The sequence below is a fragment of the Desmodus rotundus genome, chromosome 6 (assembly GCF_022682495.2).
Source record: "Desmodus rotundus isolate HL8 chromosome 6, HLdesRot8A.1, whole genome shotgun sequence".
Taxonomy (NCBI): domain Eukaryota; kingdom Metazoa; phylum Chordata; class Mammalia; order Chiroptera; family Phyllostomidae; genus Desmodus; species Desmodus rotundus.
Genome location: NC_071392.1, coordinates 115,966,650 through 115,981,509, shown reverse-complemented (window position 1 = coordinate 115,981,509; position 14,860 = coordinate 115,966,650). Strand labels below are relative to the sequence as shown.

At 44.8% G+C, this 14,860-nt stretch overlaps 1 protein-coding gene across 1 annotated transcript in view; it reads right to left on the bottom strand.

Moving 5' to 3' along the window:
* PSMF1 (proteasome inhibitor subunit 1) overlaps window positions 1-14,860 on the bottom strand; it is a 32,166-nt gene that overhangs the window by 4,982 nt on the left and 12,324 nt on the right. The window contains exon 4 of the mRNA XM_024559388.4: window positions 9,097-9,291. Coding sequence (XP_024415156.2) covers window positions 9,097-9,291 — 195 coding nt within the window. The remainder of the gene's footprint in view (window positions 1-9,096; window positions 9,292-14,860) is intronic.

The window sequence follows — 14,860 nt, the reverse complement described above, 5'->3', positions numbered from 1 at the left end:
GTAACACTCACGGGCTGCTGTAATGGGGAAAGATAGGACTGGCCGTGACCAGATCTGCTGACAGTTCAGAAAGGCCTGGAAGAACAGATCGACAGAAGCCACCGCTGTTTACCGGGAGCTTGCGTTGTGTCAGGCACTGTGCTAAATTTAAACTTAATAGATGACATTTTTAAATTTAATTTTCTGAATAGGTAATACACTCACCAGTTCCAAATTTAAGAGTGAAACAGGATACACAGATCCATAATCTCAGGCTAGCTGTGTTTTGGAATTCAGAATTGTTCGAAGTTTAGAAAGGTCACAGGAATGCATCTAATACGTGTTGTGTAACACTCCCAAGCAGCATGCTATGCCCAGTACCCTAATATTTCTGCAAACGAGTGAGTAGCCACAAGCTGGACAAAGGAAAATATAAGGAGCTTCATGCCACTTCAGGTCAGGTTTTGCTACCAAACAAGGTGTGGGACCAACCTTATTTTTCTGGGGAAAAAAGAAACACCTTGCTTTTCAGATCTTTTTTGATTTTAGAATTATAGTTAGGAGATTGTGGACTCATAAAAGTAAAAAATCTCCTTCCCACCCTTTCTGCCACCAGCCTACCAGGTCTTCAGTGACTTATATGTCCTTCCAAAGATGCTCTGCCTACGTGCGCAAATACGTATCTCCCCCGCTTTCAGACCGAAACCTGCCTAACTCCTGTGCATTCTTCTTTCACATTCGCGGCAGCCCTCTGAGTAGTGAACTTGTTAGTTCGGGAGAAACAGCTGACAGTGTATGTTGCCAATAATAAAATTCAAGCTTTCAAGTGAAAATTAGCAACAGACAAAACAAACAAACCAACAAACTAGCTTGATGGCTTCCCAACAGTGATGCTGATGAGGATCAGTAACATTAATGAGTGTGATTTTTTGACAGTGTGATAAAATGTATTGCTGTTTAGCAGCTCTGCACATCTTAGTGAGCCCCTATTTTCCAAGCAACTGATACATAATCTTAATGTAATAATGGATAAGAGTTCACTGACAGGGATTCAGATTCCACACTACATCTAATCTTTAAAGAAACTATCACATGGCAAATTTTGGAGTAATGCAGAGAATATCCACAATTATTTGAAAAAGTATTACACTATTCCTCTCTTTTCCAACAACCTATCTATAAGTTAAGGCTTTAACGAAAGTAACATTATCACGTAAGACTAAATGCAGAAGCAGGAATGAGACTCTAGTTGTCTTCTATGCCTAACAGTAAGGCAATCTGCAATAATGTAACACGGTGTTACTCTTCTATTTTTTGTCTTGTAAAATATAGTTACTTTCATAAAATTTCTTACTTATGTTAACATATAATGGATTTATTATTCTTTTTAAGTCAATGAATAAGTATGTCTTTAAAAAATTCTGGCTGTAATTTCTAATACGGTAAACACTGACAGATACACCTCACACAAGGGCTCCCTGGGGTCCTCAGTACTTTCTGAGAGTGTGACAGGGTTCCTAAGACCAAAAAGTTTGAGATCTGTCAGCACAGGAAATACAACTCAAAGAAGTAGATACATATGTGTATAAGTAGATACACATGGGTATATATGCATGTGTATACGTGTATATATATGTGTGTATATATATATATATACAGATTGCTCATAGTATGCAATTTAAAGTGAAAAATTGAGCATGCTTGAAATTACCTTATCGTATAATAAAATATCAGATACTAAAAAACATATATTTAGCACTTTAATCAATGAATTATGAAATTTTAAAAAGGAAATATATAATACATAATATCGGGAACATTCGAAAAACATGTAAAGATGCAGACTGGGATTAAAAATGAATTTCGAATGACATAAGAGCTTTATATCGAAGAATTTATTTTTAGCAAAGCTGGTTAAGCATAGGAAAAATTGTTTTTTCAAAATGGGGAACAGGATTTGGGACAGTCTCCTGACTGACGACAGATGGAGCAAAGGGAAATGGGTTAGAATTGTAATAATAACAAAAAAGGCTAGGCTTATATTAAAAAGTGAACAAGCAACTTCCCTTACAGACAGGCTGTGTCTGGGAATTCTTCCCTAGTGCACCCAGGAGTAGGATGCATCCACTTTCCCCGCCCCAGTTCTCCATCACAATGGGATGTCCTCTCCATCTACGCCAGCATCGAACCAGCAGACCCAGCACCTTGACAAGCTCTGGTTGCACCTCACCACACAGTTAGAGAAGCAATCCTCTTTATGCACTGGGGCAGACATGCCAACCCTGGTTTGCATTTGGAGGTTTCCGGGGTGGGACAGGCAAGATGAGGGCGTGGAAGGTGTGGGGTGAGACACAGGACCGTGTGCTGTGGGAAGGGGCAGAGGCTGCTGCTTCCTACTAAGAGCACATGCCAAGCTGTTCAGGGATGGGGTAATTAACACCCTGCAGTACCAGATGGGCCTGCTGCTGTGTTGCTCTTTCTCTTCCCTCACCCTAAAGCCCCACCCCCAAATCAGGCATTTGAGGGAAAAACAAAAAGGTAAAAGTGTGAGTGCCTGGTTGCCCAGCAACACAGTGGTGGTGGTGTGAGGGGCTATAATAAAGGGATCAATGTCATTACAGACATCTGTGCTACAGAGGAGGAGGGCTTGCAAAGAGGGACGGAGGGAGAAGGGGCTAGGGAGGGAAGATGTGACAGGCTGTCAACTCTCTAGTGGCTGACAAAAGCCTCCTAAGCGTCTGTCCTCCTGTCCCAGCCATCCCATCCAGTTCAGTGTCCTAGTCCTGGGAGACAGGCTTGCTTGAGAAAACCTACTGGGGGAGGGGGAGGAAGAAGCCAGATTTTCCTCCATAATTGGTGTATGCTCACCACACCGAACTTGTGCACAAACTGATTACAGGAGCTAAAATGGAAGAGTGAAGTGGGGAAAGCACAAGCCTCTGAGTCGGACCCACTCACGGGTAAACCTGTCTTCACCCTCCCACTTAGATAATTCTAGGAAGTTATGCTACCTCCCTATCCACGGTCTTCTCCCCTTGTTAAGCGGGTTGCCCCCGACCTTCTTGTAGGGCCGTCTGGGAGACGAGCAACCGTAAATGAGAGCACCTGGATCAGTGGCAACACTGGGAGAGCCAGGAGATGGCAGTACTCCTGTCCCTGATAAACGCCCGCCAGCGCTGGTAAGAAAGCAATGTCCATAACGGGCCTGGGTGGGAAGGCAGTCGCCCACCACACCTTCTGGGTCAATACTCTCTCACCGCTGTGGCCCCACTGCATCGGATCCTTTGCTGGGGGAGGACCCTATGTGTTTAAAACCAGAAAACCAGGTTGTCTCTGGGGAGACGCTCTACTCATTACACCTTCAGTCTTGTTCTCATCTCTGCCGCTACTGGGGTGGGACCCACTGAGTATTTACTGAACAGTCACTATATTCTCAGCACCGAGCTCCACATGTGACACCCACCATCAAACTCAATCCGCAGACAGGACTAGGGATCCCTAAGTGCAGATGAGAAAACCAAGGCTCCAAGAGGCTGAATGTGCTGACGGGTTAAGCTCCAAGGTCAGGACTTGAACCCAGTCGATCAACCTCCAAAGCCTGTGTTCCTAACTGCCATGTAACACTGCCTCCTTGACATGGGGCTTGGGGGGCTGGCAGAAAGAAGGGGGGCAAGTCCCGCTTGCTAAGAGTGCCATGCAGGAGTGACGAGGCGTCTGCCTTCCCTCTCCGACCTACCAGGCTCTGCGGCCAAAGGCACTGGATGGGAGCTGGCGGCATCAGCACCCTCCAGTGGTTTCCCACCGCCCAGGGAAGACGCCCTCCCTCCCTCCCGTCTGCATCAGGAGTCTTTCAAAATCCAGCCCTACCCTCCACAGCCATTACATCCTAGGACTCCAGACACAAATTCTTTCTACAGCTGAACTTCAGGGACAGTTCCATGCATCTAGCTTACTGTCCCTCAGCCTGGAAAACTTACCCCCTGAAAGAAATGTTATGAAATAATTCAGACACATTAAAAGGAAAAAACAAAGGAAGCTTAAAACACTTCTCTTCCTCATGAAGACACAGCTCAGGCAGCACCTCCTCCAAGAAGCCTTTCCCGGGGTACCCACGAAGGATCTCTGTACTAACCTCTGTTAGTGGCAGCTATCCCTTTAATTTACTCAGCTGTTTCCAAGCCAGAGGGAGAGTGTGTGCCTCAAGAGGAGAGATCCAGCCCTAGGGATCCCTAACCCACAGGAAAACATTTGTGAAATAGAAGACTCATCAGAATGTGCAAGGCACAGGTCCAGGTGATGGAGATACGCAGAGTGGAACAAAGGAAGTATGCACTTGAAAAAAGCCAATAATCGTGGGATTAGACAAAAATAACCAAGGGATAGTGTTGTCATGGACAGGGTGAACCCCAGGGCCGGCGGGCCAGGGAGCTGGCGAATGAAACAAACACCGAGGGCAGAAGGGCACAGAGCTGGCTGTGCCTGCAGCAGGCCGAGGTCTGACCAACACCATTCCCAGCCTCGCTCCCATCTTTTGGGCCTAGAACACAGCCCACAGTTCCCCTAAAGCCTTTTAGTCCAAAGATCTGGAGACTTCACTTAGCAAAGTTTCCTAAACCGAGGCCCACTTGGTAAATTCTCCACCCTGTCAGCAGTATTGTGCCCTGCCCCTTCCCTGGGTGGGGAAGCCTGCCCTGGGCTTTGCAACCCACTCAGCACCCCGAGTCCACCTGCACGAGGCTCTAACCGCAGGCTGTCCTTCCAGGGCTTTGCAGAGAACAGGTCTTGGGGTTGGAGCGCCCTTTCTACCCCTCTCGCTGCCTGGCTGATATCTCCTGTCTAGGGGCCCGATCCTTCCTGGGGACGCCTTCCCTGAACACCAAGTGTGGTTCAGGCTCCTGTTCCTGTGTGCTCCGAGCGCCCTGCTGCTCCTGCCCCATGAGACGAAATGAGAGCAGAAGCCCAGGCGCTGCCTGTCACCGGCCCTGGTGAAGCACCCAGGGGTAGATCTAGTGTCCCATACATGATGAGCTCAGGAAATACCATAGACTTAAGAACCTAAGCAGCAACGTAGCATCTGAATGTTTACATACTTTTCATTTTTAAAAAATTACCCATGGATGTATGGGTTATTTTTGGACTCTCAAGTCTATTCCTTTGCTTTGTATGTCTACACTAATGCCAGCTCCACACTGTCTTCATTACTGTAGCTCTGTAGTAAGTTTTGAAATTGAGAAGTGTGAGTCTTCCAAGTTTTTTCTTTTTCAAAATTGGTTTAGCTATTCTGGTTCCCTTGCATTTCCATGTAAATTTTAGGATCAGCTTGCCAATTTTTGCGTGGTTGCTTCTCACGTGCACCCTACTAGCTTGCCAATTTTTAAAACAAATCAAAACCTACCAACCAACACAAAAACTCTAGGATTCTGACTGGCATTGCACCGAATACGCAGATCAGTTGGGGGGCCCTGACCATCCACGTCTCTCACGCACGCAGCATGCCCTTCCGTTGTTTAGATCTTCTTTAATTGCTTTCAATAATTTTCTGTGGTTCTCAGTACACAAATCCTGTACTTCTTTTGCTAAATTTGTTTTTAAATATTTTATTCTTTTGGGGATTACTGTAAATGCAATCATTTCTAACCTCGCTTCCAGAACGTTCGCTGCCGATGCACAGAAACACAAGTGATTTTTGTTTACTGGTCTGCGTCTTGTCATGTCGCTCAATTTGTGTGTTAGTTTTAAAAAGTTATTTTTAAAAAATGTCCGTAGGATATTCTCCGCACAAGATCCCATGTCACTGGCAAACAGAGACTGTTTTACCTCTCACTTTCTAACCTGGACACCTGGCACTCCTTGAGTGACTGCCCTGGTCCCTGTTACGCAGTAAGCACTGCGTTGTAGGAAAACAGCAAGCGCAGGCACCCTTGCTTGTCCCTGATCTCAGGGGACAGCGCTCCGACTTAATCTGGGTGTTAGCTGTGGGCTCTTTGCAGATGCGCTTTATTGGGCTGCGAAAGTTCCTTCTGTTGCTGAATGCTTTTTACCGTGAGCAGGCGCTGCACGCTGCAAATGCCTTTTCTCTGAGATGGAGAAGTGGCTTTTGCCCTTTGTTCTATCAACATGTGCATCACGCTGATTTCTGTTTAGCTATTAAGCTAACCAATTCTGGGGTAAATTGTACTTGGTCACGATGTGTGTATTTTATATGCTGCTGGGCTTGTTCCCTAGTATCTTGCTGAGGGTTTTTGCATCTATATTTATGAGGGACACTGGTTTACAGTTCCCTCGTGCTGTCTCCGGTGTTGTGTCAGGGTAATCCTGGCCTCACAGAACACACTGGGAAGCATCCCTTCCTCTTCTGTTTTTTGGAAGGAGTTTGTGAAGGACTGGTATTAATTTTAAAAATCAGTATTAAGGAAATTTTCAAACGGACCAAAATAGTACGAACAGTGTAATTTATGGAACCCTTGCATTTTCAACTCAGTTTCAATAATTATCAATATTCTACCATTCGTATTTCACGTATACTTCCTTCCCAATGTGATTCTTCTGGGTTAAATTACTCTAAAGCACGTCCCAGACATACCATCTCACCCTTAAAGACTTTAATATATGTATGTAAATACACATCTATCAGATAAAGACTTCTTTTTTTCCAACATAACCAAAAACTAATTGCTTCACTTAAAATTAGCAGTAATTCGTAATGTTATCTAATACCTGGTCTACATTCAAATTTCTCCAGATGTTTCAAAAACAAATTTTAGAATCAGCATGAGTCAAAATCCAAACAGAGTCCAACACTGTATCCAGACGACGACTTTTGTTAACAGTCCCCTCTCTCCCTCTTCTCCCCATGCCATTCGTTTATTTGATGGAAAAAACAAGGCCGATGTATTGTGTAAAAATGTTTCATGTTCAGTTTTTGGCTGGAGCACACGCATCCTCACGTGTCTGGTAACTTGTTCTTCCATCCCTCATACTTCTTTTAAGCTGGGGGCCTGCTCTAGTCCCGGCAGCTGTGAACCTGCCTACAGAGGACACTTAATGTCTGGCTGTCCCGCTTTCAGTGTGAGGCCCATCCATGGTTTCAGGTGCCATCAGTCCGGTCCACCTGTTATAAAGTTCCCCACCAACCTTTCACCTGAGAGTTTAGCAAGCACTGACATTTGCGCCTGGGTGTAGGACTTCGGCAGAAGTTTGCAACGTGGCGGTTTTCTAATTCTGTCACTTCCTCTAAGGCTAGCGTTTTTGTTCTGTTTTTGTTTTTATCTTCACAATTCTAGACTCCAGGTCTGTGATTCCAAAATTAGGATGGCACAGCCTCCAGGTGCCACTATGGAAGCTCTGGGGGTGTTTTTGCTTGCCACAGTTTCCGGATGGTCTTCTTGGCATCAACAGGCAGATGCTGCCTGCCCTGCCATCCCCAGCAGAATTCCACGTAACGAAAAATGCCCGCACCCCACACACCTTCCAGAAGTCTTGTCAGACATTAATGGAGATGTAAAGCCTACATAAAGTATCTAAGCCCAAGCCCATTTCATATGTGAACACAGTATTTTTGTATGGTCCTAACAGGAATTTTTCCAGGAGTACAGCTGATGCGATTAAGAAACACCGTCCATCCACTCTCGTCTGCCATCCTCGCAAGGGCCGCTCACTATTTCAGAAAGTCGCGTCAGCAACAGCATACGGGCTGTGTACTCGAGTTGCTGATACGACACGTCGGCACGTGGCCAGCTTTTTGTGGCCGTCAAATTCAAGATAATTCCACACACAACTGCAAATGTATGATTACATTTTCCATTGAAATCTTACTCAAGAATCTATTCAATGAGATACACGTTATCTTATTATTAATTAATCTCTTTTTATTTCTCATTTATACTATAGTTAGGGCTTTATACCAATTCCTCTTGGAACTGTGTAATCAGTGAGTGAGAGTATCTGTGAATTCCATTTTGAGAGAGTAAAGGCGATTTCAGAGTATCTATTTTGAAGTGGGCAGTGAGTCTGAGAGAGCTGAGAATCATCACCTACTTAAGGTCTGAAAATCTCCTCTGACTTGACTGTTTATTCTTACACCTTGCCACCCGTACTCTGGCTACATCGCAGACAGAGCACCGTGCTGGGTGTGAGAACACCTGGACCCCGGCCCTGGCTCTGTCTCTGTGTTGGGCTCATGACTTAAGGAAGGCCATCCTGTCTGAACATAAGAATGTGAGACCAGACAAGCAGTTCCAGCCCTTCAACTATTTTTTATTATTCTCTACTCTGCCATAGGACCCATATTTCCAAAGACTGCGAAAGAGATTGCGAATTATTACTTATTGTAATAATTAAATCAATTTCCTCTTAAAAGCTAAGCACAGGTATAATAACTACCAAACAGAATAAAATAACAATGGCAGCTAACACTTGCTGAGTGCTTACTACGGCCCCAAGGCGAGCCGTCCTGCAACGCCCCAGGCCCAGCATCACCACCATGCTGTGAGGTCCAAGGGGGGAAGTGCCGTCTCAGCAGAGACTGAGGTCTGCCCGGGCCTTCTCTCCTCCCTTGGAGCAGAAGTCTCCAGCCCTGAGTGCTACTATCCTCATCTGCAAAGAGCTTGGACATGATTTGGTCACACCCAACACTGTTTTGGAAAAGTTGTGAAGTTGTCAAAAGAGGTCAGGGGACTGCAATAAACTGAAACGGGCGAGACACTGGGACTACATCCTCTCTGTGAAAGTACTTCAGCATCTCTGCATTTTCCCAAAAAGCCAGACCAGGTCCCTGCACGCACGGAGCTCTAGAATAAGTGAGTGAGTCACCCGGGCAGCCACCCGTGAGTATTGCACACAACACCCACGGGCACTGACGCTTGGGCTGACTCAGGGGCTCCTTGTGAACTCCAGAAGTGGGGCAGGCGGCCGTAAGGTGCTGGGAAGTTAGGGTGACTAGTAGCAGTGAAAGAACTCACTGCTCCACTGATGTCTCCATTTTCTGTCTCCAGACACTAAGACTGACAATTCTGTTGAGCACACAAAGGGGGCAGTGAGGGGGTCAAGTAGCAGGATGGACATGGCTGGAGTCCTTCGGCAGAAGCACGGGCTGCCCACTCGGGGCTCTGTACTCACCAGGAAGGCTGCCGGCTAGTTTGCGGGTGCTGTGGGCGCTGTGGGTAAATCCGGAGTGGGTCCACCTCTTCGGGAGTGGCCGGGGGAAGCTCTCGGCGGGGACTGCTTACACTAGCCTTGTTCCAGCGCTCATGGATCGGAGTGATGATTCCAGACACAATGCGGGACCGAAGCTCCTCACTGTTTTTGTAGGTCCTGCAGGAAGTAGATGAGGTGTCAACTGCTTGCCGCTGGCTGGCAGCCCCGCATGCAGTATTCTGGCGGCCACGTCGGCCTTGACAGCTCTTGGAGTTACGCTTAGAACGTTTGCAAGGGTGGGAATGGGCCGTCCAGCGGGCCTGCGTGAGGGGGGCAACAGCCCGGCGTTGTCTCCGAGATTTGGGCCTGAGCTTCCTAGGCATCTGAGTTGCCCCTCCTCATTTACCACCCCATTAGAAAGAGGTGAGAGTGTAGGGGCACACGGCCTGGACTGGCTACTCCTCTGGACCCACCCTATCCCACCCCACCCTCAATTGTGTGTTCATCATTTGTCATAGGAAGGGTCATAGAAAGGCAAAGCCTCCGAAAGGGAGAATGAACTAGGTTCCTGGTCCAGGTGGGCAGGGCTCTGGGGGCTCAAGGTGTCGTTTTCAGGGGCCCTTGGAAGGCTGCTCTGGGCCTCTGTTCTCTGACTGCGAGAGACAAGCAATGTGAGCTTCAGATGAGGTGCTAAGGCCGACTGAGGTAACAGGGAGTGGGAAGTCCTTTACAGAGTTCTAAAAATCAGGTGTTTTAAAATGAGCCATATCCTGGGTCAAAAAGCAAACCTCACAGAAAAAGCAATGTAAAAACTGAAATCATATACGTTCTCTGACCACATGGAATCATGCTAAACATGAACACAGAAAGGAAATCTCTAAATATGTGGAAAGTAAGCAACATAGGTCTAGATAACCCATGAATCAAAGAGGAAGTCTTGAAAAAAATACAAAACACTGAATAAAATAAAGATGTAACAAATGAAAACATGTGCTATATAGCAAAGCAGTGTTGAGAGGAAACTTCATAGCGTTAAATGCTTACATTGGAAAAGAAGAAAAAGTAATAATCAAATTCTGACCTAAGAGCCTGGAAAAAGAATATTAAATTAAACCCAAAATAGGCAGAAATAAAGAAATTATAAAAAACAGAAATCAATAAAACAGGAAAATAATACAAAAATTAATTAAAAAGCTGGTTCTTCTGAAAAGTGAATAAAATTGATAAACTCGTAGCAAGACTGTCAGGAAGAAAAAGAGAGAGGACACAAACTACCACATGGAGAACGAAACGGGGCAGCTCACCGGCTCTGTCGCCAGTGGAAGGGCCGTGCCCAGTGCTCTGGCCAGAGCACCGGGCACGGCTTCGCTCCACAATTAGGCCGGTTCCTCAGCAACCACGCTATGAACAGCTCAGTCACAATCAAACAGACAACCTGGATAGTTCTATTACAGCAACTGAACTCATAATAAGCGCTCCAAAAAAGAAATCTCCAGGTCCAGGTTATTTCCATGGAGAATTCTACCAAACATTTTTAAAAATTAACATAAAAAGTAACATCAATTTATAGTCACTTCCAGAAAATACATGAGGAGGAAACATAGGCCAGTATTAATTACCCTGATATCAAAACCAGGTAATGAGTACAAAAAAAGAAAACTACTGACCAGTTTTTCCTATGAATTTGGGTGCAAAAATGCTCAACAAAATACTAACAAATTGAAATAAAATATATAAAAGAATTATACACCACAGGAATTACTGTAAGTGTGCAAGGCTAATTCAATATTCATAAATGCTTACCATATCAATAAGCTAAGAAAACTCAAATAATTATATCAATTGATGCAAAAAAAGAATTTGATAAAATCTACCATAATAAATCCATTCATGATTTTAAAAAAAAACAAACTTCTCAATAAACTAGGAATAGAAAACTTCCTCAATTTGGTAAAGAGCACCTACAGAAAAACCTACAGCAAACAAGGCACTCAGTAACCACAGACTGAACGCACTGCCTGGGAACACGGCAAGCACACTCTCTCCCACCTCTCCTATTTAGCACACTGCTGGAAGTTCTGGCCACTTCAATGCGGAGAGAAAGGGCACACAGATTAGAAAACAAGGAATAAAACTGCCCCATTGCAGATGGCATGATAGTCTACCTTGAAATTCTCAAGGAATCTACAAAAAACGGCAACACTGCGTTCACTGAGCATCCAGCATGCAGGACAGGACACAAGATCAGCACACGGCCATAAACAGCATTTCTTACACTAACAGCGAACACCTCAAAATCAAAACTGACAACAGAACACCGTTTATAGTCACCTCTATCCACCCAAAAGAAGTAACAAAAACATGTTCAGATGCTACATGTTTAAGATTAAAAAAATGATGATGAAAGAAACCAAATGGAGACCTAAATAAGGGAGACATACCGTGTTCACAGTAGAAGTGTCAAGTTTCCCCACTGTAGGTTTACCGCGACTCCTACCAAACCCCCAGCAGGTTTTTTAACAGACACAAACTTATTCTAAAGTTTATACAGGAAGACACAGTCCCTAGGATAACTAAAACTATCTTGACAGGAAGTGAATGGGAGGAATTATTCTCCTGAAAATTAAGGACTACTACATATCTACAATAATCAATACTGTGTGGTAGTGGCAGATCTGATCCACAAAGATCAATGGAAAAATAGAGAACACAGAAATAGACCCACACAAGTACAAATAACTGATTTTTGACAAAGCTGCAAAAGCAATTCAATGAACAAAAGGTGTTGAAGCAATTAGACATCCGCAGGTAAGAAAATGAACCTCTACCTAAACCTCACATCTTACATAAAAATGAACTTAAAATAAATCACAGACTTGCCTGCCTCCTGTATGTGTCCCAACCGGGGACTGAACCTGCCAAGACCAGGAATCGAACCCGAGACCTTTTGGTTCACAAGACAATGTTCCAACCGAGCCACACCAGCCAGGGCAAATCACTTTAATGCAAAACAAAACTATAAAATGCTTAGAAAAAACGTAGGAGAAACTATTTGGGAATCCAGGGCTAAGCAAAGAGTTCTTACACTTGAGACTAAAAGCAAAAATTGATTAAATAGATATCAAAATTCAAAACTTTGGTTTTGCAAAAGACAATGGAAAGAGAAAGAAAAAAACGACAGTCCAACAGAAAGTATTTCTAAACCGCCATCGATCAAAGGACTCGTGGCTGAAATATATGTAAAGAACTCTCAAAATTACAACAGTAAAAAAAAAATCCAATTAGAAAATGGGCAAAAGACATGAAAAGACGTTTTGCCGAAGAAGACACACAGATGGTACATTTACACAAGACAAGATTCTCAACATCAGGAGCCACCAGGGAACGCACATTAAAGCCACAACGAGCTGTCATTGCCCAACGATCAGAATGAGTAAAATGAAAAACAGTGACATCACCGAATGTCGCTGAAGGCACAGAGACACTGCATCACTCATATGCTGGTGGTGGACATGTAAAATGGTGCGGGCACTCTGGAAAAGTACTCAACAATTAGTTTAAAAAACTAAACACGCAATTACCATTGTACTCGTGGGCATTTATTGCAGAGAAGTGAAAATTATGTCCACACAAAAGCCTGTACGTAAACGTTCATAGCCCGTTTATTCACAATAGCAAAACACTGGAAATAACTCAGGTACCATTTAACTAATGAGTGAACAATTGGGGTACACCATAACATGAAACACTACTCGGCGACACGAAGGAACAGGTGCATGCAACACCCGGGATGGATCACAACGGTACCATGCTGAGTGGGAAAAGCCAATCCCCAAAGCTTGCATCCTGTATAATTCCATTTATGCTTTTCTGAAATGACAGAATTTTAAAAATGAAGAATAAGTAACGGTTGCCAGGAAGTTAGGGATGGGGAGGGAGAGTGAGTGTGGCTCCTGGTGGTGGTGGATGGTCTCTGTCATTGTGCCAATGTCAAACCCTGGTTGTAGGAGCTGGTATAGTTTCGTACAACGTTATCATTGAGGTAAAATGTATAAAGGGTACAAGGAGTCTCTCTGTATTATTTCTTACAACTGCATGTACGTCTACAATTAAAATTAGAAGTTTAATTAACAATGTATTTATTACATGACCATAAAATAATCCGAGGTTAGACTGGATCAGTGGTTTCGGATCTTCTCTAGCACAGAAGGGGGCCCAGAAAGGCAAGAGAGAAAGCCAAGTGGATGGGGCACAGGGACCTCCAATTCCTGCCCCCACCTTTTCCACCAGAGCAACTCTACTCTAACCAGTTAGTATCAATCTGCTTGAAGGAGTCCCATGGTTAGAAAGTGATAATACCTGCAGTGGCTTGAAGGTACTAGGGGCCTGTGGTCCATTCATTCCTACAAAGAACAGGTTTCTACTTAGAACACAGAACTGCAGAGACTCTGCTGCTCTCCCGACCAAAGGGGCTGGAGGGGATAAATAAATCCACTCCTCCTTCCTTTCCAATCAGACAAACTGCTGTGTGATGCCCTTGGAAGACCTCTGATCTTCCTGTGTAAGATGTTTACCTGTAGAACTCAGGTCTGATTCAAAAACTACTGAAAGGAGTTCTCACGCAATTTCTACGTCTCAGCAGAACTGCAATTTTGGTAGTAGCAAAAGACAGCTTGTCACCTGTCTAATACAGAAAGGGTATGGCAGAAAGAAACAGGTCCACACTTCTCGGAAAACTGCAGTTTGCTTACCAACGGACACAAGTAACTACCCGAAACAGACAAGACATGCCATGACTACGTAACAGGGAGGGCTGCTGAGGGGAGGGGACTGGAAGCAGGCAGCTCCGAGCTGAGGAGGCAGAAGAGGGAAGTGTGATCAGCAGGCAGGTCCTGCCCCAGCTCTCACAGCCTCAGTTGCCATGGAGATGATTTCTAGTGATCAGATATTTCTCCCTCTGCGTGTTTACTGAGCGCTCAGGCCCAGCTCTAGGCACTCTGTGCGGGCAGCTCATTTCACTCCCAGACCACCACCCTGGAATAGTGCTATGGAAACAGTACTACCCTGTCCCTCGCATCACGGTGATCACCAACACCACGTGCAAAGCCCAGCACGAACGCATTGAAAAATAAATAGATGGAACCATTACCACCGCTTCGCTCTCAGTAATGCTGAGACAACTACATGCTCTAACGGGCATGAACAGCGGAACGCAGGCCCGGGTTCTTCCACAAATTCTGTCCATTTCTCTCCCGGCGGAATTCCAGAACGGAGAAGTCAGAGAGAGAGCACACTCCAAATGCCCTTCCCTTATCTTCTTAAGGGGTGCAGCGGGGTCACGGTGTGAGCAGCACCCAGAAGAGCAGCTCTGCCAGGGCCAGTGCTGCCCTCGCTTCACTCGAGCCCTTTGTCTGCTACGTGCGAGACAGACCGGGGCCTGCCTGCAAGGAGGCCACACACTAGTGGGGGAGATGGACTCGAAGAAGTCAATCACAAAATGCCCACTTATCACCATAGCATCTGGGCGTACTTTTTGTCCATATTTTTGAGGGAAGAATAAGGATGCACATTATACGTGGGTAGTACCTGAAATATCTTGAATCTGTTCTTGTATTTTTGTAATTATTTGTCACATGAAATTTCTTATACCATAATGTTCAAAAATAAATGCTAAAACTCCTTTATAATACAGAAAAACGCAAGTATCTAAATACAAATAAATAAATAATTGAATTAAAAAATTAAA